The sequence below is a fragment of the Echinops telfairi genome, unplaced genomic scaffold, assembly GCF_000313985.2.
Source record: "Echinops telfairi isolate 266 unplaced genomic scaffold, ASM31398v2 ScPeMD7_1;HRSCAF=3_0, whole genome shotgun sequence".
Lineage (NCBI taxonomy): Eukaryota > Metazoa > Chordata > Mammalia > Afrosoricida > Tenrecidae > Echinops > Echinops telfairi.
The window spans coordinates 82,175,902-82,201,186 of NW_022103896.1; the positions used below are offsets into that span (position 1 = coordinate 82,175,902).

Sequence of the window (25,285 nt, forward strand, 5' to 3'; positions counted from 1 at the left end):
CAAAAAACCCAGCTCCATGTCTGATCTTGGACACAAATGGAAAGATAAACTCTGACCAGAGCTGACTGTCACGACTTGGATTCTGTCAGGTCCACCCACTCATCCTGCTCAATCCAAGAAGGTGAAAGTGGTTTGCCTGAGACAGGGTTGCAGCAGGTCTAGAGGGACTGAGGAAGTTGTATGAGTAGGTAACCAGCAGGGACGCATACAGCGTTCACCTTTGGTATGGTAGTACCTCACCTTGTGTGGGTCTCCTGAAAACAATGGACAAAAGCCCCCCCCCCCAACAAAAAGGACTGAGCCTGGTTTACAAATATAATATATTCAGTATATAAGTGAAAACTGAAAATAGACTGCTAATGTTGGATGGCCCTTCTTAGGAGCAGCTCAAAGCGAAATAGAGGGGAACAATATTCTCATGTGTCGAGAAGTGCACAGCAGACAGTGGGCCAGATGAATCACTCTGTGTATAGAGACAAGGAATGAAAACACAGGAACCAAGGCAGAAAGAATGTTCTAGTTAACCTGGAGCAAATTGATAAATGGTATAGTTGGAAGATCAAGAATAAGGAAGTCTGAATATAGGTAGAAAACAACCAGACAGAACAAACTGGGCAAGTGATGTCAGATAGTTTATCTTCAGTTTTGTCAGTGGGCAGACTGGACTCATTGATGGACTAGCTTTAATGCCCGGGATGGAAGCACTGAGTGGGCCCCCCCAATGGACTCACCTCCATCTGGTTTTCATACTCGCATAGCCCAACGTCCAATCTGCCTGCTGAACAGATAAATTCTGAGCACATAAGACCACATCACATCTCAAGGAGACCAACCAGTCTTTGGACCTTTAAGGACACATAGTCTTGGCCTTAGTATGTAAGTTTGCACTTAACTTGTCTGAAGGAAGGAGGTGAAGATAGAATTAATTATTGTCCATCTAGAAATCCAAGAGATGTTGAATATCGATAGTGAAAAGTATGTTAGTTTCTATCACAAAATGTGGATTAGTTTCACACATGGTTTATATTGCTCCAATGGGCTAATGCTAAGTTATCACCATTATATCTTAAAATTTTAAATCTCAAAAGAATTTATAGATGTTCGTGACTTTTCCGAAGAGCTCAATGTTAGTTCAGTATAATCAAGCATGCACATCTGTGAAATGTGTTCTCCATTGGTCAAGAATTCATAACTTCAATAAGGATAGAATGTAATCTCAAGAGAACAATAACTTACAAAAAAGAATATGCATTTAAGTTTAAGATGAGCAACACTAGTAAAATCTGATGTAGTTTACAGAGCAGGGGTTCTTCACACTGCCAGAGCTGTTGAGTAACAAACCCACTCCACATGTCCTCAGGGGACAATTGCTCACCATCTTCGCACCTCTCCCCTGGAATCAGGGGAGGACTTAGAAGTCAGATAGACTGTCCCTAAACTGATTTTGCCTTTACTAACCCTATCAGGTTCCCCACTAAGGCGTCACTGATACATTTGTTTCTGCTACAAATTTTTTGTCTAACAATGTTAGCAAAAATGTCCATTTGTCAGTTTCTTTTTTATTTAACCAGTTGAAAGTTTCAACTCATATTGTGCACTTGTGTTCTCACAGGGACTGGTAAATTTTAAACCAGAGTGCCCTTGTCTGCACACTGTGTACATCTACCTGAGCAGCCACCTGATTTCCAAGTAAGTTAGGGTATTTGAAAGTGTTTGTGCAGTTCCAGAAATACAGAAAACAGTTCAGGATATGCAAGGGTTCAGGACATTTATTTGAGGTGAAAAGAACTTTTATAAGCTCTCCTGTAAATTCCTAATTATAGGAATGTTCTCAGGGTTAATTGGAATCATGACCTTAAAATCTTGCTTGCAGACTTGGCCTACTCTGTTGTCAAGAAAATGCTCTCTTGTTTTAGGTATAGAAATGAGCCAAAAAAAAAACAATGTTTCATTTGTTAAAGAACCGCATCATAAAATGGAAGACATTTGAATCTTTGAGAGTAGGTTCCTTTTGGATGCATGATATCTTGTTGCTTTTTAAAACATGTAAAGATCTTGCAAAAGACTGGCAGTGGAGGTAGGTTCAAAGAAGTGAAGGAAACTATCCTTCAGATTATCTTAGCTAAAAGCAGAAGATACCAGAAAAATATTTATTTGTGTTTTATTTACTATTCAAATGAATTAGATTGTGTGGATCATAACAAACTGTAGGTAACATTTTGAGTAATCAGAACTTCAGAACATTTTGTTTGCTTTTATAGAACCTGTATGTAACCACACAGCAGTCATTATAACAGAACAAGAGTGTACTGAATATGTTAAGATCCAGAAAGGTGGTGTGTCAAGATTTCCTTTCAGCACACTTACCTAATCTACATGCTGAGAAAGAAGGTGTTTCTTGGATTATCTGAAGAAGAGTGTGCCATTGAGGGTAGGTGGAGACACATTAACAACCTGCAATATGCAGATAACCCAACCTTGCTGACTGGACATAAAGAGAACTTGAAGCACCTACTGATTTACATCAACCACAGCCTTCAGGATAGATTACACCTCAATGTAAAGAAAGAAAACATACAACTCGATCAAGAGACATCATCATAACAGACAGAAAAAAGATTGTAGTTGTCTAAGAATCTCATTTTACTTGGATCCATAAGCAAGGCTTAAGAAAGCAGCAATCTGAAAGTCAAATGACATGTTTCATTTGACAAATCGCTGCCAAAAGACTTCTTTAAAGTGTTAAAGAGCAAAGACGTCACTTTGAGAACTGAGCTATGCCTAAACTGTACCATGGTATTCTCAATAGCTTTATATGCATATTAAAGCTGCACAATGAATGAGGACCACTGGAGAAGAATCCGTGCCTTTGACTAATGGTGTTGACAAAGTCTATTGAGTACACTCTGGACTGCCAAAAGCATGAACAAGTTGGTTTGGGAAGAAGTCCAGCCAGCTGCGAGTTAGAAACGAGGATGGGAGACTTTATTCCGTGTACCCTTGACATACTATTGGAAAGGACCAGTCCCTGTAGAAGGACCTCTCACGTAGTTAACTAGATGCAAGAGAAAGCTGGAAGAGCCTAAGGGAGCTGGGTTGACATAGTGGGTATAGCAAGGCATTCAGACATAACAATAATTCTGAAGATGCCACAGACCTGGTCATTGTCTTCTGTTGTGCATAGCGTCACTGCGAGTCAGAATTGGCTTGCTAGCAACAACAGCAGTCTTCCAGAGGGAAGTTTCTGTAGAAATAAAAATTATTCTCAAGGGAAACTGTCTGTTCTTATTTTTCCTTCCTCCTAAGGAACTCCCTGTTCCTCCTATCCAATTAAAACCACAACACACCCAATACTAGGCTGCTGGAAAGGATTGCCCTTCCATCTATAATAACGTGCCTTTATAGCCTGTCAGCTCCCTGCTGGTAGGAGGATCCTGCATAGGTTCATGTGCATCTTTCAAGGCCAAGTCAAGAATTTACTAGTCATCTCTTAGTTTTCCTTATAAAAATCCATTTGATAGGGATTATCAAAAGTTGTTTTCCTGGCATTTTATCTATTATCACTCAGAAATTGTGAGCTCATGTGGCTTATCCCATCATCTTCTCCACAAGCACTGAGAACACATTCCCTCAGCTTCCTGGACGTGAAATACATGCCAGGAGCTATGCCAACTGCTGGGGGGAGTAGCCGTGAACATGAATTGACATGGCAATGAAAGGAAATCAGTTAGAAAAATATAAAGAGTATTTGTGCCGTACATTAGGAGGTGACACATTCCCTGACTCCCCCACCCCTGCCCCAGCCCCTGCCCCTGCAAAATGCAGGGAGTCTAAGGAGCTACTGCAACAACGCGGGAAGTCATGATGTCTTGTGCACTTAGTAGGAGCGGTAGACATGGCTGAGCGAAAGCTCTGCTGTGAATGTGTATTGAATTACAGCCACCAGGTTTGGATGGAAAGTTAAAATACAAAATAAGAAGCGAGGCCTCCAGGATGGCTCCAAAGAGAAAGCTACACAATAATAGAAATTCTGGAAGGCTGGAGATTCATGGTGGAATATGACATCAATCATATTTCAGTTTTGGACATGCTAAGTTCGGGAGACCCTTTGGGAGCCCATTTAGAGATGGATTCTAGAACCTGAAGCGCAGGGAAGCGAAGAAAGCTGGGAGTATCCGTTTCAGTGCCATCGGTGTGTGGGTCACATTGAAAGCCTGAACAGAATCAACAGACAAGAGACTTGAGGGTGCATCTTTGAGTATGCAACATTTGGAGCCTGCGGTGCTCAGGAAAAAAATTAAAATATAATTAGAGAGAAGTAGGATGAGAATAGGGAGATTACCCTGTCCTGGATGCCAAGGTCCTTTGAAAATGACACAAGTGAGGATGAGTGTGCCAGTCCTCCCCAAGAGGGACTCAGAGGCTGGTGATCTCACAGAGACAGGCTGCAGGCCTGGTGTTGCTTCCATAACACAACAAGGATACAAATCCTCAGAGAGCCCCAAGTAATTACCAGGATCACCTTGTGGAGTCTCAGAGTCTAAACATTCTCTATTCTCGCTGGATGGCATGGCAAGAACGGGGTCTGTGCTGTGATTCCCACACAGGAAAGACGGCATCATCCCCGTGGCATATTGTAATTACAGAGGAAGAGACTTTCCTACACAGACCATTCCCACCTGGATTTATAAATAAACCTCTGTAGGCAAATTCCCTACCCCATCTTGGAGGGTCCTTATGTGAGTCTCAAGTTGAAAACCATTTGGGGAGGGAGGGGGTGGGGGCCGGGGTGCAGCAGGGAGGTGTGTTAAAGGAAACTCCTTTGAAATTCTGTTCCTTACTATTGGTACTGCTTTTCCCCAACTGTTCCTGCCCCAGTGTTCTCGGAAATCAGTGGCATCATGGGAGTTTGTGTCACGGGTGGTTTCTCATGGTGTCATCCCTTCTGGATGTTTCTGGCACAGTCCACCTGGAATACTTAGTAATATCTATTTCAATTATTAACTAATAGATAACAAATATAGTTTTAAATTGCTTAAATGTTTTGTTAGTATTCATATAATCTAAAGAATATTGCAAAATGGTTTTGCAAATTCTATCTGCATTGAATTATGCTACTGGTTACAAATTTGCGCTGACACCTAACTTATTAACTAACATAATTAACCAACATTTCACATTTCTGACAATAGTGAAACAATCTACTATCCATGTATTTTGGATTATGATGACATAAATCCAGCATCTGCAAATGTCTAGGCACAAAGCAAGAAAAATGCTGGTTATGATGGCTAAGCTTGTGTGTCAGCTTGGTCAGGCCCCGGTTCTCAGTGACTTGGCAGTTACGTAATAATGGAGCCAGCCTCCACTTCATAGTCTGATGTGGTAATCCTCCAATTTCACCTCATTAGGATTTTTACAGAAAGATATGGTCTTTGAAACCTCATTGTGTTGCTAAATGACATGCTATATTAACAACTGAACAGAAAATACTTTATTTCTTAATTATTGTTTCAATCTCAAAAACTTTTTATATAGATTCACATTACTAATCATCACAATACTGTAGGTAAAATATCAGCAAATTTGACAAAATCAGCATAAAAATGCCCGAAGCAATGAAAATAACAGTGTGTGGTTGCAACAGATGAAATCACTTGCCTCAATTCATCCTTGTAATAAGTGATAATGACTATTCTGACTAGAGCATAAATTGATACATGTTAGCAGCGTTTATGGAATTTTTTATTATCACTAACCATCTGAGAATCCATTACCATAGATTCAAATCTGACTCCTATTTCAGATTTACTACAAATCTGACCCTGAGATTAGCGGTCATGTGCTTGGTCCACTACACCATCAGAGTTCTGTATAACAAACTACCGAGATATTTTATTTTAAAAATGATAAACTTCTGCGAAAACACTAGACAAAAAATTATAGGTTGTCATTCTGGTGTGTCTCATTCTGACAATGGTCCCTGGTCTTGTCCCCATACCCTCTTCCTCCCTTGTGATGCCACTTCTGGAAGTCACTGTGCTTTCTTTCTGGGACATCAAGTCACCCTTGAGCAATGGCTTGCCTGGTGGATCCTTCTCTACCAATGTCTGTAGTGTGGATAATGTGGGTTTCTGTCTGGGCTTTATTTGCTCTTCCTGGCTGACAGTGACTTGGTGAGAGCAAGGGATTTGCTACCAGAATGAACACTTCACTTTTATGTCTGGAATGTTGATAAAATATATTTGTAAAGGAAGACACTGTATTTGTAGAGGACACAGATGTTGGAAGCAAAAAATGAATTAGAAATGGTTATAGGTAGGGTAAGCTGGTTTGTACTTGAGGGTCAGAGGAAGGTTTGCTGGCTGCACAAACTCTCCATTGGCCTGTAACAAACAGAACTAGGAAAAGAACATAAGACATTGGAAGAAGTTTAAAGATAACTACAGAGAATGCACAATATGTTAAATAAAACTCCCTTAGCCAAGAATCACTAACTAAATTTCTAATTCTCTATACACTAGTAGTCCACAAAATAAAATATTTAAGTGATTTCATGTACTAAAGATACACTGATGATTGAAATAGATTCCTTGTCCTTATTAAGTTGATACTATATCAGAAAATATAATTGATTCATTGTAATTTTCATTTTGCAACATGATTCTTTGTTATTTCTCATCAAGCAAATTACAAACTACTGACGGCAAGAAATCGGTTTTCTTTTGAATGGGTAAATGGATAGATGAATGAATTATAAACTAGCTATGATTCAAAGTAATACATTTTCAAAACAAACAGGAAATCATTTCTTGAAAAGTACACTCCATGGGGGCGATTACATTAGTCCCGAGTCTTACAAAATGAGAACAAATTCCCAAGTAGGAAAGGAAGGAAAGACCTGTACGGGGCACAGTCTGTTCCAGATTTGAGAGGAAAAGAGCATTTCAGGAAAATTAGGCGCTATACCAACAGGTTTCCTGTCAGAAATAGTACGAGGATGGAAATGAGAAGAGCAAACTTGGGCATTGAGCACTAGAAAAATTACTTTTTCTTTTGTCGTTATAGATCAATGTCATCCAGTCAGTTCACAGTGACTCTGTGTACAATAGAAAGAAACTCGGCCAGCTCCGAACCACCCTCACAGCCGTGGCTACAGCTGAGCCCATGCTGGCAACCACTGTGCCAACTCATCTGCTTGACTCCTCTTTTTCCCGATCCTCCACTTTACCAAGCATAATACCCCTTTCCAGGGACTTATTTCTTTTGATAACATGTACAAAGTACATGGCTGAAATCTCACCATCCTCACTTCTATGGAGCATTCTCTTTGTAATTCTTCCAAGACACATCTATTTGTTCTTCTGGCTGGACAGAGTACTTGCAATGTTTTCCAACACCATCATCCAAATGTGCCAATTCTTCAGTCTTCCTTATTCACTGTCCAACTGTCACATGCATATGAGGTGATGGAATATAGTATGCTTTGTTCAGGGGCATATTAGTCTTCCAAGTGATGTCCTTCTTCTTCAACCCCCCCAGAAATCTGTGCAACATGTTTGCCTCATGTAATATGTCATTTGATTGCTTGACTGTCAATTCCACGATAGTTCCCCGTGGGTCCAAGTAAAAGGAAATCCTTGACAACCTCAAACTTTCCTTTTCTCTCTTTCTGATGATGGTCCACTTGTGAGCATTTTTGTCATTTTTACATTTTGTTTTCACTCATACTGAAGGCTGCAGTCGTTGATCTTCATCAACAAGTGCTTCAAGTCTTGCTTGCTTTCAGTAAGCAAGGCTGTGTCCTCTGCGTATTGCAGGTTGTCATAAATCAGCCTTCCTCCAAATCTTCCTGCTGTCCCCTTCTTCTTATCTACTAGTTTGCCATTCTGTGGTGGCATGTGTGTATCTGTGAGGCTGGAAACCATGTCACTGATAATTTAAAAACCAACAAGATCACCCATGGTGAAGAGGCTTCAGCCAAACATCCAGACTAAGAACATGCTAGAAGATAAAGGTTGTGCACTACTGAGAAATTATCCACTGAAAACCATATGAATATCAGGGGAATAGCATCAGGCACGACCCTGAAAATGGAATAGGCTGTCCACTTTGAGGAATAAGCCACTGAAAGTGTTATTAATAGCAGTAGAACATTGTCAAGAATAGTGCCAGAGATGAGTCCCTCAGGCACTCAAAATATGATTAGAGACTCAAAGTAGAGTTGGCCATAATGATGTGAATGGAGTAAAGCTTTTGGGACATTCATTTGCTGATGGGGCAAGACTCAAAATGGGAAAGGGTGCCTGTAAACATCCATTAATAATTGGAACATAAACTGTATTAAGTATGAATCTAAGAGAATTGTTGTTGTTAGGTGGCATTGAGGCAGCTCATAGTGACGATGTGCACAATAGCATGAGACACCAAGCTGTCCTGTGTCCTCCTCACTACTGGTCCTGGGCCTGAGCCCACCGATCTAGTCACTGTGTCAGTCCACTCAGTCAAGGGCCTTTCCGCCCTTTCCTGCCCCTTCATTTTGCCAAGCATGATGCTCTCCTCCAGGGCCTGTTCTCTCCTGACAAATATGTAAGACAGCATCTCTCCTGATGTCTGCTTTGATCTTGTCTCTCTTTCCTGTCCTTCTGATGACCTTTGGCTCTCTTCATAAATGAGGTGCTTGATGTGCTCCCACAGCTCCTCCGGTCTTCTGTCAGTAGTGCTCAATGCATCAAATCTGTTCTTGAGATGCTCTTTAAATTCAAGGGGGGTAGTCTCAAAGTCATATTTTGACTCTTGTTGATTTGAGAAGTTCGGCTTCAAACGGAACTTCCATTGGAGCAACTGATGAGCTCTTCTACCATCAGCCCTTAGCCTGGCTTTAGCTACTCATCTTGGGCGTATCCAACGTGTTTTCCCACAAATATTGCCTGTTTGATTTCTGTGTATTTCAGATGGAAAAATCCATGTGTATAATCACTTTTGAGAAATGATATATTCCATGAACAAATCATTTTTCTTGCAAAATTATATCATGTAGCGTTGTTTTATGTCTATCCCCTAGACCACATTTTTCAATTATTGCTCCCTACTCTTTGTTTCCAACTTTTGCATTCCAATCATCAATAATTAGTAATGCATCTCGAGGCCATGTTTGGCCAATTTCGACTGAAGACATTGGTGATACTTGCATTTCTTCATTACTAACTTTGGTGATTGATGAATAAACTTGAGTAACAATGGCATGGACTGGATTGCCTTGCAGACCCATAAGTATAATCCTATCACAGACAGCTTTGTTACTTCAGAATCGATCTTGAAATGTCTTTTATGATAATGAATGCAACACCATTCCTCTGGATTGTTTCACTTTCAGAATAGTAAACCATATACTTTCCTGATTCAAAATGGCTTCCTTTCACCTAGGATATTAATCTTTATACCAGTATATTCCATTCACTTTTTGACTGCTAATTTTCCTAGATCCATACTTCATATATTCAAAGTTCGGGTTATTAGTAGATTTTTGCAGCTATGTCTTCTTACCTTGCGTTATGCCCCATCAACAAATGAAGATCCTGAAGCCTCCAGTTGGACACAGGACTTAATTCACATCATCATCGTCGACTCTAGTTTGAGAAAGCAGCCCTTCATCAGTCACATTTCGAGTGTCTTCCAATCACCCGTCAGCACTATATCTGACAACGTTTTGCTTCCAATCATTAAGTCTTCCATATCTCACAAACTTTTGATTCTATGCATAAGGTTTTTCGTGGATAATTCCTCTGAAGGAGGCAGTCGAGTTCTTCTTTGTGGTCTGTTCTTAGTCTGGAAGTTCTGCTGAAATCTGTTCACTTTGGGTGACCTTGCTGGCATCGCGATATCGATTACATAGCTTCCGGCATAAAAGCAACACACAAGCCACCACAGTATGACAAACTAACAGACATATCTATAGAGAGTTTACTAAATAGTGGCAAATGCAATGCTAAAACCTGTGACTTCGTAAACCAATAAAAAGGGAGGACGTAATTGTGAGTCCTTGGGTGGGACAAGCAGCTAAGTCCATGGATACTAACAAATAGGTTGAAAATTGGAATCCATCCAGAGGCCTTTTGGAAGATGTTAAATGTCATTCAATAAGTTCTAATTCAAAGCAAACCTAAGTACAACAGAACAGAGGACTTCCCAGAATCCTTTGTTCTCAGAATCATGCCTATGCTTGATCACATTGTTGCAGTCACACTGTTCAATCCATCTCAACGAAAGTCTTCTTCTTTTTGAAAAGGAAGATCAAAGAATCAATCCCATTGAATTATAGTGTTGGCAAAGACTATTAACCAGCCCAAAGGCTGTCAAAAAAGGGAGCACATTCATATTGGAGAAAGTGCAGCTGGGATTTCCCTTAGCATCCAGGAGGAGAAGATTTTGTCTCACTTACTTGGAGTGTTTTCTGGAGGGACCAGTCCTTCAAGAAGAACCTCTAGGAAGACAGCTACGGCAATATGCTTTTGAAGAATCAGATGTTGAAAACCCCATTGAACACATCGATATTCTGACACACATCAGTTTCCATGAATTAGAAATAATGCAACTGGTTTTGATAGGTGATTGCATTCTCCTCTTAAAAGGCAGACTCCTTTTGCCTTAATTCTTACTGAAAGCTTCCCTAATAGATGAATGAAGATTCCATACTTTCGTTAAGTACAGTGCCCATAAGTCATTACCTTCTCCTTTGGAAAGACTAATGATGGGTTAGAACTGGAGACCTTTGATTAGCCACCGAACAGCTTAACCACTGCACCACCAAGCTTCCCAAGTACAGTACAAAAAACAAACGAACAACACCAAAGAGTCAATTGAAACTCATAATCACCCTATGTAGGGTTCCCAAGCCTATACATCTTCATGGGAACAGGCAGCCTCATCTCTCTTTGGTGGATCAGTGGGTTTGACCCCACTGAGCTACTGGTTAGCACTCCAACACATATCTCACAGTCACACCAGGGCTCCTTACGGCACAGTAAGCATAAAATACTCTCTATAACAATTTGGTAGGTGTTGTGCCTCAAAATCTTATATTTACATGGAATCTGGCCTGTCTCTTGCAGCTGTGCTTGTGAAGGTGAGCAATTGGCTGAAAAGAGTATCACACTTTATACATGCCCTGCATAAAGACATTCTCCCTTCATATTGTTAACATCAGCTTTTTTTGTTTCCAATTATGCTTTCTTTTAAAAGTAATTTTAAAAAGTGAAAAGAGAAGAAAGGATTCTAAGATGACAATTTCCTGGATCCTAAGTTATCAATTAGACCACAATATTTAGAAAGACACATGACTAACACTATAGTAGATACCCAAACATAGAACTAATGCCTATATTTGAAATAAACAAGATGAAACAAAAGAATAGAGATTATTTCCTTTAATCTGGATGAATTGTACAGCATTTATTATTAAAAACCAGTGTCTGCTCTTTTCCCCCCTTTTGCTATCAATCCAGAAATCATAACACAATAAATTGCTCCAAAAAATCAGAAGTAATCAGGGAAACTACTCTAAAACAAAAATAAAATTTGAAAGGAAAATGCTAAATATTAAAGTAAACGCTTAACTGATAGAAAGACTGTTGGTATTGAAATAAGAGAGCATAAAAAAGAGGAAGTCATTTGTAAGCACAACTTTTCTCATATGCTTATTAAATTATTAACCCTATTAATTATTGATTATATGGTTTATAAAATATTTTACATTCTTCACATTATGAGAACATGCTAACGTTGGGGGCTAAAATAAAGGAGCAAATGATATAAAATTAATAAAAGTAAAAGTCTTAAAATTTTCATTATCAAAATTAAATCAACTAGAAAGTATCAATAAAGCTACCCAAGGATGGTGGGATTTGACTCGGATACATGTAAAGCTTTGAATTCATTTGTCTTTATAGGAAGTCACATAAAGTCATTTCAGAGGGTAGAATATATTTTTCTAATTAGAGTTAAGGGGCTGGACTCATGTACAACACTTTGCCAATGCAGAACACAATTACCAATATTGACAGATGCAGTAGTGTGAGGTTCTGATTAAGGACAATAGTAATAAAAAGAAAGAGCCCAGATACTGCATTGGCCATGATTCAGAAAGACTTAGAGAGCTTCTCAACAGCACCTGTAACCTGAATCCTGTGGAAGGAAAGACTGGAAATGCTAATAAGGAGTATGATTCAAGGAGGGCCTGAGGCTATAAATTGCCTTTTTAATGGCAATGATAGTAGCTGACATCGAGTATAATAAGAAGATGAGAATGTCAGTATCCATTTTTATTAGTGCCATGAACAATACACAGTGTATTTAAATTAGCTCCATTTGTATGAGCTCTTTTGTAAGTGGTCGCTCTGGAAGCAAGAACACACCCAATGCATTCTAAGAAAACGACATAAAGTTGCCAATGTTCTCTTCAAAAGAGCCTTCAGCTTCACACGAGGGAAGCATGCCTGGCTCCCTGAGATACCTGGGACTCAGGTACACACTTTTGATTCTGGGTCACAAGAGATCAGCTGAATAAGTTGGAGGAGCAGCTAGAGGAAATGGATAAAGTTGTGCAAAAACACTTATGTGAGCTTATGTGAACTTCCATACAAACCCGTATTGTATTGTGAAGATGGATATAGACGATTATTCAGGGTCTATATGTGGGTTATTTTGGACAATTTAAGGAACAACTTGAGCTGTAATGAACCTAAAATGGTCAGTTTGCTTAAAATAAATAATTATACAATTAATGATGTGTTAATAATTTTTATTAAAGTGTTCTTATTAAAGAAAAATAGTTGAATTACTTTTGTCTATGACAATTTTGTAGCAATTATCCAGTTTTCTGAGTTAGTTTAATGACAAATTAAAATCAAATATCTAATTTTTTTAAAAGACCTTTAGAGAGTTAGAAGAATAAGAAAACATTTTTAATCAATTTTTTTGCTCAGAATTTAAGAGAGCAAGATTGATAAAAGATAACCCATATGAGTTAAAATGCAGAATTACAGCATCTAATTGTGTGAGGGCTTGAAAAATGAAGCACTTCTTTTTATGTATTTTCTAGATAGTTATCTTAAAAATTAATCATGGGTAAGAGAAAGCACAGCCTCATGGTTAAGAACCTGGCCCTGGAGTCATGGAGCGATGGTGAGAATTCAATGAGACGATAGAAGTATGACCAAACCAAACTCATTGCCATCAACTCAACCCCAACTCATGCCAACGCTACAGGGCAGCGTAGAACTGCCCCTGTGGGTTTCTGAGCCGGGAAGACTTTACCAGAGTAGAGAGTCTCAGCTTTATCTCAAGGAGCAGCACGTGAAGTTAGCCACTCAGTGCATACCCACTAGGCCACCAGAGTGCCTATTAGTTTAACCCCTGTAAAAATGTCTGGCACGCAAGATCTTTAAAACTTTGGATTTTATGGTAACTAGCTTAATAAATGGCTGAAATAGTAATTTCTAGTTCTTCTCAACCCCCCAAATAGGAAAGCACTGTATCAGGTACATTGTGGTGCATAGAGACCCCCAGAGGAGAAGTGGGTCTTTGGGTTCGCTAGGCTGTACATCTTTACAAGAGCAGAGGCATCGATTTCCATGGGTTGAAATCTCTGAGCTTTGGTTAGCACTCCAATACCTAAATAGCCACTGGGACTCCTGGCTATTTCTCCAGAAAGAATATATGAAATATTTACCCCACAAATGTCTGCCTTTTTGCTAATTTCCTCCTTTCTATGCCTTTATGAGAAGCCCTGGTGATGTTGTAGGCTACAAGTAGGATTGCTAACTGCAAGGTCAGCTGTTCAAAACCAGCCACTGTTCTGCATAAGAAAGATGAGGCTTTCTAAACTTGTAAAGATTTACAGTCTCAGAAACCCACACATGAATTACGTGTTGGGCTGCTAACTGCAAGGTCAACAGTTTGAAACCACCAGTCACTCTGAGGGAGACAGACACGACTTTCTATTCCTGTAAAGAGTTAGTCTCAGAAACTCACAGGGCCAGTTATACTCTGTCCTATAAGGTTGCTATGAGTTGGCATTGAGTCGACAGCAGTGAGCTCTTTGGTTTATATAGGGCCGCTATAAGTCTGAATAGACTCTATTGCACCCAGGTGTTGTGTGTGTGTGTGTGTGTGTGTGTGTGTGTGTGTGTGAGAGAGAGAGAGAGAGAAATTCACAAGGGAAGTTCTACCCTATCCTATACTGTGGCTCTGAGAAGGCATCAACTCGATCGTGAGTGTGGTTTGGGTTGGTCTGTGCCTTTAGGAAACAGACCCTAAGAATGACATCAGCTTGCAGCACAGTTTGAGACACCACACCACACAGGTTGACAACTTGATTTCTTTAAACGGCTCTTGATCAGTCCCCAGTAAAAGCTATCCATAAAGCCCTCAAAACTTTCAAAACAAAAGTTCAAATGAGTCAGGCAGCTCAATGGTTTAATCATGTCTGCGGGGAGCATACACTATATACCTTGTAAAAGGAGTTTCGAATTTAAAAATCTTAATGACAGAACCGGCCACACAGACGGCTGTGGGTTCTCTGCTCACCACTGCCAAAGATAAGAGGAGTAGCATGCACACCTGTCCTCAATTCTAATAGCAAGACGTTGCCCTAAGTAGGTCCACCCATGCTGTGGCAGACAGACTAACGTGAACCGAGGCAGTAACTAGGATAGTGATGTTTTCAGGAATCACCAAGCACTGTTGCCTGGAAAAATAACGGTGTAGAGTATTGCTGCATATACTCTAACTTTCCATGTCCAGTGGGATACTCTTACGCATTTCTCAAAGACAGCATCTCCTAATGTGGCTGTCTTCAGAATGCACATATGGATGGGGGGGACTTTCTGGGACATTTCAAGGCAAGAGCAAACCCAAAGAGAAGACAGGTCAGTTTGCTCCTGATACAATTTCTCTAGAAAACATGCCCAGTTTTTGGAAAGTGCACAATTTTTTTACTACAACATAAATTCTGTGAAAGAAAGTCAAATTGGAGTTTACTTTGCTTCACCTAGTAAGGTGACATTTTCAGAATCCTGGGAAGCTGTACTCATGGTCTCTAAAGTGGAAATGCATGGAACTGTCCCACAACCTGTCACTTATCTTCAGAGGTTTACTCTGAAAAAACGTGGCCACCTGATGGGGTTCTCTGGGTATCTAAAGTGAAAAACAAAACAAACAGAGCACTTGTGACTCTGCTTATCTGTTTATCAGACTCAGACTCCTGGGTGATGGCTTAGGTCTCAGTGGCCATGAAGAAAGGAGCACACTCCTTGTGAGGGGTGGACAGACAGATGTCAGCACACAGCTCAGAGGAAAAGTGACAAATTTCTCACATCTTCAGCAAAATATTGCTTTGTTTCATTATCAGAATAGAGCAGTTGTTCCTCTTCTCTGTTCCATTTGTGTTCAAAGTCTAGCCAATTTGGAGCTTCCTTATACCAATAAAAAGAGAGTGAGAAGTGAAACACACAGCGCATTCTAATGATTCGATAGAAAACAGTGATAACGATTGGCAAGTCTTACCTTAGCTCCTGGATAAAGGATTCCATTGGCACTGTTTAAAAAGAAAAGAAAAAGATAAAGAAAGAAATGAGAGAATCCAGTCTATAATTTTCAAAACACAGGGAGGGAGGGGAAAAATGAGGAGCTGATGCCAGGGGCTTAGGTGGAGGGCAAATGTTTTGAGAATGATGAGGGCAATGAATGTACAAATGTGCTTTACACAATTGATATATGTATGGATTGTGATAACAGTTGTATGAGCCCCTAATAAAATGACTAAAAAAAATTTTTTTCAAAACAGTATGCCTGACATGGGTCATCCAGCTAAAGATAATGATAAATACATGGTTAGTATAGAGTTCAATTGTTTTCCCATGGGATGGACTGATATTTTCTGATTGGGCTTGGGGAACAGAGGATAGATTAGTAAGACCTGTGGAGTAGACTGACTTTGTAATGAGCTCCATAGGTGACCCTGAGACTTGGTGACCATGGACTGGACTTACTGTTCAATGGGACCTGTCTTTAGGGAGCCATAAAAAAAATTACAAGACCATGAGGGAATGAATTATTTTTATATCAATTTACTTTCTATAGGAAATTATGCAAAAGACCTGTAGGGTCACATTTTTATTGACAATAACAAGCACTCTAGATAACAGGCAAAACTTCATGATATGAATATCTCCTAAGACTTTATCCCATAAACTCCACTTGTATTGAAAGAAGAGGAGATGTTGTAGCTGTATTAAAAGCAGCAAATTTGGTAAAATAAGGAACAGGTAGAAAGAAGTGCTATGCTTTTTCTGATGGAAGTTGGGGGAACCGAAGCAGCTAATGTTTATAAAAGGCATATTGAGAGGGACACCAGGTGACTGTAAAGATTCCTTGTGTTACACAAGAAACATCCGTTGTTTCCTTTCTGAGAACAGCTTGGCTCTATTTAAGAGTTTATGTGCATGTGCCAAAAGAATTTCAAGTCCAAAAGGAATTTCAGACTAGAAGACCCAAATTTTTAAAGTATGATAAAATAACTTGTTTTAAGAAATCAAACAAGAAATTCAAGCAATCCAAATACGAATATGCCAATACTTATCACAGGTGTGAGCCGATTCTAAATAATGACAGCCTGTTTTTAATGTGTTCTATTAAGAACTTTGCTGCTTAAAAGTTTAACGTCCAGAAATATTGCAATATAAATTGTAGGGCATCTGGTTCAGGTTCTTCACAGGTAACTTAAAACTAACATTGGAGAAGAATATGAGGTAAAATAACAGTTTGAGTAGTAAAAGTATCCATTTCTTGTACAGCATCATCCTACATTTTGATGAGCATGGCTAGAGAAAGTCTTTCCCTTAAAAAATGCACCCTTGTATTTATTAAAAATAATAATGTCCTGGACTTTCGCAAACAGCGATGATCCACCTGAACTGGTGACATGAAGCACTCAAGATCATGTTCCATTAAAGTAGTCCTTTCAAGGGCACCTCTCAGAGCTGTCCCAATGGGTGTCCATGCCCTGGCACAGCCTTTGCCCAGCAAGCCCCCTCTGTGAAGGGTGGGTACAGTGGGGACCAGCTAGTTGCCCAAAGTGTTTTCAGAGGCCACAATGAACCTTTGGTTTTCCACTTAGAACTAAGGGTCACAAAAATATAGTTAATTATAATAAAAGTTATTTTCCTTAAGGGGCATTATTGCCAGTCAATCCTGTTTTCCAGATGTTCAGACCATCAAGGGCCTGTTTATATTTCAATATTACATTACCATCTGCTGGTTACAAAAAGAGAGGAGTAATCGGCAAGTTAAACCTTTCGAACGTTACTTTGCAGTGCTGCTGAAAATTCCCAGCAGGGAAAGTAAAAAAAAACAAACAATCGTTTTACTTGAACTGAATTTAGCCTGGGAACCACTAAGCCAGGTAACATAAAACTTAAAGCCCGCTTTGGCAATAAACTAACAACTTTCTTTTTATTTGACCATTAAAGGTCATTCCAATATTTTGAAGGTCTCTGTGAAACATTCTCTTGCTTGGTGAACCTTAGCCGGTGCTGCCTGACGTTCAAATCTACTGTAATTAATTCCATCTTGGAACAATTAGCATCATACTTATACATGACTTTGGACTTTTCTGAGTCCTTAATTTGTGGTTCACAAAAATTTGCCACTCAATACCAATAGTCTGTGTTCGGCCTTGATGTGAAAGAGGAAGTTCTGTGGACGTTCTAAACTTTCTGACTGCATATCAGAGGTTAAGCATTAGGAAATGCAAAAGTCCTTGCACGGTGTGCACGGTGACATGCAGCCTGCTTGATAACTCACCCTTGGTTCCTTTAACACAGGTGAGCAGCGTTTGGTCTTCAGCCTCTGCATCCATCTGGAACATTGACACAAAGTCTTGAGGTTATTCCTTCAATATTGACCAAAATCGAAAAACTTGTCATTTTTGCTTCCACAGGTCATGTTGAAAAGCATGGTAGCCTTCCATTCTCCTGCAATGTCTGCTAGGTCCACCGGGAGATAGCTGCCCCGCCCTTACATACCACTCGTTCTGGAGATATGTTTGGAGATGCTGGAAGCCAAAAGGAATCAGTACAAAGGGGGAGATGACCTTGTCCACATGTGTTTGTTGGTGATCAAAATATTCCCGGTGTGACAAAGAGCCAAAAAAGATTGTCTAGTTAACAGTGGTTTTAAAGGAGACAAAAACCTCACATGCCAAGTCCAAATATTTCCATGTGATTTACTAAAACCTAATTCCTTCACATTTCTAGATCATTTCTGTAGGTGAAAGCCATGTGAAGGCAGCTTTCTGGAATGCCCCGGGAGGGAAACACCCCATTGGAAGTTTTGGTCATAAACAAATAACATACATCAACTTCTAGAATTTCAGAATGAATATTGGTTATAATCATCCACCTTTCCAGGGGTGCTGTGGAATGAAAATGGGGTGATTTGCTTCTGTAAGGATACAGCCAAAAAGCAGCCCGCCCTGAGGGGTGTCCGTTTTACTGGGCAACCTATTGAGTTGAGACAATCGCATGGGTATCACCATCCCCATGTAGCCAGGCGGTGAGACTGAGTGATGTGTGTCTCCGTTTCAAAACCTGCAGTATTCAAACTCCATTCGTTGGTATTAAAACATCATCACTCAATATTTCAAAAGTATGCATATAAATTATCAATGGGATGTGAACATTGTAGAAGTCTATTGTTTTCACCGAAAGGTAGACTCAGAACTGACTACACCATTGCACTCGAATCCTCTATAAGTTATTTGTTTCATTCAAAGCCACACGTTATCAGAGGGAATTCTTAAAAGGGAATGTTATTTCACCTTCTGAGAACCAGAGGCAGGCATAAGGCTCTCTTTGTGGTTCCTGCCCTTAAAACCCGCCACTCACTAGTGTGGCTATGGTGTGACTGCAATGGTAATGGGAAATGCGCCTCTGCTCTCAGAGACTGAGTTGTGATTGAAGGCACTGACCTGCCATAGTCTTATAATAGGGGAGCAGGTGTGGCAATGATGGACTTTAATTTCCTTTAATAAACCTTTTATGTGCCACACTTTTACTGCCATTCGATGCTCTCCAAGGTCCTGCACATAATAGGTTCATTACTTTTGATTACTATAGTCTATTGAGACAAACAACTCCAGAACACACTATATATTATGTTCAGTTAAACCAATATAGACTATTTATCTATTGTGCATTTTTTTCACCTGCAACACTACAGACAAAATTAACGATGGCTCTCATAAGCTAAAACTATTAAAACCACCAGTACTCTTTTGTCATCATTTCATAATAAACACCACACCAATCATTGAACTGTGTATGTGTGTGTGTTTTAAATTAGGAAGCAAAAGTGTTCACTGCTTTTGGCAAATAGCAGTTACTTTGGCCTAAATAAGATAGTTCATTATTATGAATATGGTAAAACTACACAATATGAAAACGCAACAATGAGGACAGGTGATTTTTTTCCCCCTTTAGATCTCTCTCTCTTTCCCTCTTAAGCCACATGCATTTATGACAGATGTGAAATCACCTAGGATTAAAATGGCTCGGTTTACTCAGGATGGTGAGCACTGTATTGTGAAATCCTCCTCCCGTGAGTATCTCTGTTGCATATAAAGTGGCTCAACTCGGGCAAACTCTCCTGCATGTGCTAAATGAATCACTTGATGAAGAGAGATCAGGAGCATGTGAGGGTTAAAGTGTGGAACTAGTTTGCACCTTTGGAGAACACTGCTCCCATGGATGAACATTAATACATGATTTTAAGGCTATTCTGAAAAATTCCCCAAAAGGCAAGTAATGAAGTCCATGACTTTTTAAAAATTAAAACTAAAACACTGATTTCCAAAAGTAACAGCAGGTACATACAAAAGTTACGAAGGTGTATTTAAACATAACCTTCTTTACAGTTTCTTTAAACCTAATTCTGTGTAAAAATTTAGTCATCAGAGGAGTCTAACCATTTGATTATCATCACCTGCAATCGCCTCCTCATTAAAGTAATTGAAAAGCAAAAAAACCAAAAACAAACCCCCAAACCAAAAAAATCTCATCTGTGACCCATAGTAACCCTGCAAGACAGGGTAGAAACGACCCTCGAGGTTTCCAAGACTCTAAATCTTTGCAGGAGTAGACAGCTATTCTTTCTCCCACTGAGCCACTGGTGACTTCAAACCACTGACCTTGTAGTTAGTAGCTCAATTCATAGCCCACTATGCCCCCAGGGCTCCTAAAGTAATGGAAAGGAAGGTATAAATATTCATAGAGCTTCACTTTATTTTACTTGGAATACAAGATATTTCTAAGATTTCTAAAATGGGTTCCACCAGATATGGCCATCTCAATAGAAAAAAAATCTTTAAAGATAAAATGTGCAATGTCTTATTTTTTCTGATCTGAAACTATATGAAGAAGAGTAAATTATAACATACAGCTATAAGTGTGATGCTTAATATTTTAATAGAAAGGTGGATTTCCTAGTTATCTATTACTGCTATGAGACATATCACAAGTAGATAGTTTCAGTAAACAAATTTATTTTCTCACATTTCCCTCTCTCTCTTTCTCACTGCCATTGAATCAATTCTAGCTCACAGTGACCCTACAGGACAGGGTTTAACTGCCCCTGGGGTTTTGTGAGACTACCTTCTTTAGGGGAGTAGAAAGCCTCTTCTTTCTCTGGAGGAGTGACTGGGCATTTCTAATCACCGACCTTGCCATGGACAGCCCATCATTACACCGCAAAGCCCCCTGCTTAGGAGGTTAGGAGTTGAATTGAGTTCACAGCTCTAAGGAAAGGCTTTCTCCTTCTGTTATTTCTAGAGGATAATGCTTATCTGTTTGAGCTTCTGCTCCTATGTGAGCTTCAAAGGGCTTGTCATCTCTCTCCTCCATTTCTTCATTGCTTTACCTCCTCCTCTGCCACTCATCTTGGTACTAGAATAATGGAGTGTTATTCTCAAAGATACCTAAATTTTGGAAGCTGTTTTGGAATTGTGTATTGGGCTATTAACTGCAAATTCAGAAATTTGAACCCAACAGCTACAATGTGGGAGAAAGATGAAGCTTTCTGCTTCTGTAAAGATTTGCCGCTTCAGAAACTCTGCAGTGGGTCACTATCAGCTGGAACAGACTCAATGGTAGCAGGTTCGTAATCAAGCCTAGAGTTCCTTGATGAGACTGTTGGCTGAATTATAGACATCAAAGGCAATTCTGAGAAGCGGCTCAGAAAGAAGTGAAGAGAGCTATGGAGAAAGTCTGCATCATTCCAGCTAATCTGTGTGACACTCGCAACAGAATGCTGCTAGACATACCAGTTTAAATGCCCTTCCAGTGAGGGTTTGCAACGCTGATAAAAGGGTGATGCTACACTGGTGGGAAGCCAATGATTTTTAGGCAGTGGCAAATAACCTGTTTAAATGAGGTTTAACTTTTGGGGGAATAGAAAAGTTGTAAATGATGAGCAGGGACACGTGACTGATAAGATTTCTAAGCATGGTCTCAAAGGGAGTGCATAGTTTCTCCTTGATATTTTAGGGATCTGTGAGAGGAAGTAAACTTTAAAATGAACTGTGTAAAAAAATAAAAATAAAATAACTAAACTTAAAGATGTGGGAAATTCACTTTCACAAACTAAGGACACAGGTCCTAGAATTTTCACGTAGGAGATGGGCACACAAATGTTGTTAAGGAATCGATGCCTATGACTGGTGGGTCGAACCGACAGCCACAACACAAAGCAGAACTCACCCGCTTAGACTGACTGTGATTGAAGACGACTGAAGTAAAAGAGGGCTGCCTGCCTGTAGGAATTCTACACACACACACACACACCACCACCACCACCACCACAACAACAACAACCACCACAGGCCAAAGGAGCTCCATCATTCGCCCTCCCAGAAAAGGAAAGGACAGCTCGGGAGCACAGAACAACGGGAAGTCGGGCCTTCTCGGTTTCTCGCAGTGCCCCGGGATCCTGCATCTCCACAGCCTGCTTGGGTCCACAGCCTGCAATGCTCCGAAAGTGCAGTCCTCGCCAACCCCGTTTCAGAGTGTGGGGCTGCTGCGAAGGTGTGCAAGGGAGGTGCAGCTGCTGCGCCAACAGGGCTTGGGGTGCCATGCCCAAGGCATGTTGCTGCGTCGATGAAGCACCACTGCCAGACTAGAGGGCCCTGGAGGTGTAACTGAATCTCAAGGATGAGGTGTTCCATGAAGCATCCAGAGAACCGGGCCAATGTCCAGAATGTGGAGAGCAGAGGCCTCGTCTCTGATCGCAGGATCTGGGTTGGAGTTGCTTTAAGTCTTACTGTGTGGTACAATGGGGGAGGGGGATTGTTTTGCATGGTGGCAAAGACATGCATCTTTGGGAATCAAAGAGTGGAATGTTAAGGACTGAATTACATGCACACAAGACATATGTTACACTTTCTAACATCTATGCCTATGAGTATAATCCCACTGGAGAAAAGATTGCCTTCAAATACAGCAGGAGTAGTGTAAGATGTATCTGAAGTTAAACTTTTTAGGACGTAGGCATAAAAGTGAGATTAAACAAGCCAGCAGAGATAGAAAAAGCGTCAAAGAAACCAAAATGCTTGGAGGAGAAGCGGGAAGCAAAATACAGAAGACAAGAATCTTCCTCCAGAGGTAACACAGAGAAAATAGCCTTTCCCTTGAGCCTACATGTTGAATTCAGACATTTCAACTCCTAAATGATGAGAAAATGAATTTGTTTGTTAAAATTGGCCCCTTGTGGTCATTCTGTTACGGCAGCATGTGGCACCAGGGATAGCATGGCAGGTCAGGTGGATCTAGGCTGGAAGAACAGACTATCAGAATGATGTTTACTTGTGTTTATTGACTATGAAAAGGCATTCATTCCACTGTGTGGATCATAACAAACTATGGATTTGACCTTGAGAAGAATGAGAATCCCAGAACACTTCCTTGTGCTCATGTTGAACGTGTACATGGATCGAGAGGCAGTTGTGCAAACAGAACAAGGGAATACTGCATGGTTGAAAATCAGGAAAGGTTGGCATCAGGGTTGTATCCCCTCACTGTACTTATTCAATCTGTATGCTGAGCAAAGAATCAGAGAAGCTGGATTCTGTGAGGAAGAATGGGACATCAAAGTTAGAAGAAAGCTTATTATCAACCTGTGGCCAGCAGATGACACGACCTTATTTGTTGAAAATGAGGAGGACTCGAAACATTTGCTGATGAAGATCAAGGATTACAGCCTTCATTATGGATTACAACTCAACGTCAAGAAAACCCAAATCCTTAGAGGTAGACCAAAAGGTAATATCATGATACATGGAAAAATGATTTAAGTTGTAACCAAACTTCCTTTGTTTACAAAAACTCAAAGGATATTTTAAAAGTACATGATTCGTGTCCCGTGAAGATGCAAAAACTGCTATGTTGACATGGTGTGAACACAAGAGTCCAGAAATCTTCAGGGAAGGGTTGGAAAGAGGAAACCACCGCTATTAGAAGTCTACATACCCAGGTGGAGGATTTGGTGAGATACAATAGCTTTATATTTCGATCTTTTTTGTTTGATAAAGGTTTGTAGGATTTTGTGGCAACAGGTTTTTGCCTTATCCTTATACATGTAGGGAGTCTCAGGGCGGTACAAGGGGTTAACAAACTTAGCTGCTAACCGAAAGGCTAGAAGTTCCCTTTCTCTAAGATGGATTTCAGAAGAAAGATCTGGTAATCTACTTCTGGAACTCAACCATTGAAACCCTGGGGAGTGCGGTTCTGCTGGGAGACCAGCTGAGCCTCCATGAATTGGAATGGACTCAATGGCACATTACAATCAAACAAACAGATCGGAACTGGAAATACGGTGAACCCAGGACAGATGAGCCCCCAGGACCAGTGGAGAGAGTGCCGATAGCGGGAGGTTGGAGGGAAGGAGAGGGAGAAAGGGGGAACAGAGGACAAGGTCTACATGTAGCCTCCTCTCTGGGGGATGGACAGCGGAGAAGTAGGTGAGGGAGACGTGGGATGGGGTAAGATAATGATAAAATAATAAATTATAAATTATCAGGGGCTCGGGGGGAGGGAGGAATGGGGAGGGAGGGGGGAAATGAGCTGACACCAGGGGCTCAAGTAGAAAGTGGGTGTCGTAAGAATGATGAAGTCAACATATGTACTAAAGTGCTGGACACAGATGACGTATGTACAGATTGTGATGAGTTGTATGAGCCCCTAATAAAATGATTATTTTAAAAAAATGTCAAACAAACACACAAACCAAACTTTGTTAGGTAATAGGTAATAGAAAAGGTGCTCAGACTTATGAAGTAATTTCACAATCACATATACTTCTTTGCAGTTAAGTGATATCAAGTTCCTTCTGACTCAAACTGACCCTATACGCAAAAGAGGGCTTGGTTCTATATGGCCCTCACAATCATGGCTGTACTTAAGCCAATTGTTGCCGCCACTGTGACAATCCACCTCATTGAAGAGTTTCCTCTTTTTGATGACCCTCTACTTTACCAAGCATGAGGTCCTTCCCCTTGGACTAGTCCTTTGATAACAAGTTCAGAGTGAGACAAAGTCTAGGCACTCTCACGTCTGAGGAGCATTCTGGCTGTACTTCTTCTAAGACAGATATGTTTGTTCTTCTGCCAATCCACTGTACATTGAATATTCTTCATCAACAACATAACTCTAAGACATCTACTCTTTGGTATTCTTTATTCATTGTCCAGCTTTGACATGCCAATGACATAAATGAATATATGCTTGGGTTAGGGGGAACGTTAATCCTCAAAGTGATATTGTTGCTTTTGAATGTTTTAAAGATTTGCTCTTGTTTTTTTTCTGCAGATTCACCCAGAACAATATGGTACTTGATTTCTTGGCTACTGCTTCCGGGAGCATTGATTGTGGATCCAAGTAAAATGAAATCCTCTGCCAATTTTAATATTTCCCCCTCTATTTATCATGCTGTTGTTTATTGATCCAGTTGTGAGGATTTTTGTTTTCTTTATGTTCAGCTTTCTTTATGAAAGCTTGAAGGCTTTCATCTTCAACAGTAAAGATTCTAGCGCTTTTGCACTTTCAGCCAGCAAAATTTTCTCATCTGCATATTGTAGGCTCTTAATTTTTCTTCCTCCAATCCTAATACTACATTCTTTTCATATAGTGAAAATGTGGTGAAGAAAGCCGATGGTGCCTGGCTATCAAAAGATATAGCA

At 40.1% G+C, this 25,285-nt stretch overlaps 1 protein-coding gene across 1 annotated transcript in view; it reads right to left on the reverse strand.

Annotated features, from left to right (window-relative positions):
* Window positions 1-25,285, reverse strand: part of ST18 (ST18 C2H2C-type zinc finger transcription factor) — a 132,858-nt gene that overhangs the window by 101,597 nt on the left and 5,976 nt on the right. Inside the window, exons 3-4 of the mRNA XM_045292036.1 lie at window positions 17,863-17,917; window positions 15,565-15,595 (exon numbers count right to left, since the gene is read on the reverse strand). Of these exons, the coding sequence (XP_045147971.1) occupies window positions 15,565-15,595; window positions 17,863-17,917 (86 nt within the window). The remainder of the gene's footprint in view (window positions 1-15,564; window positions 15,596-17,862; window positions 17,918-25,285) is intronic.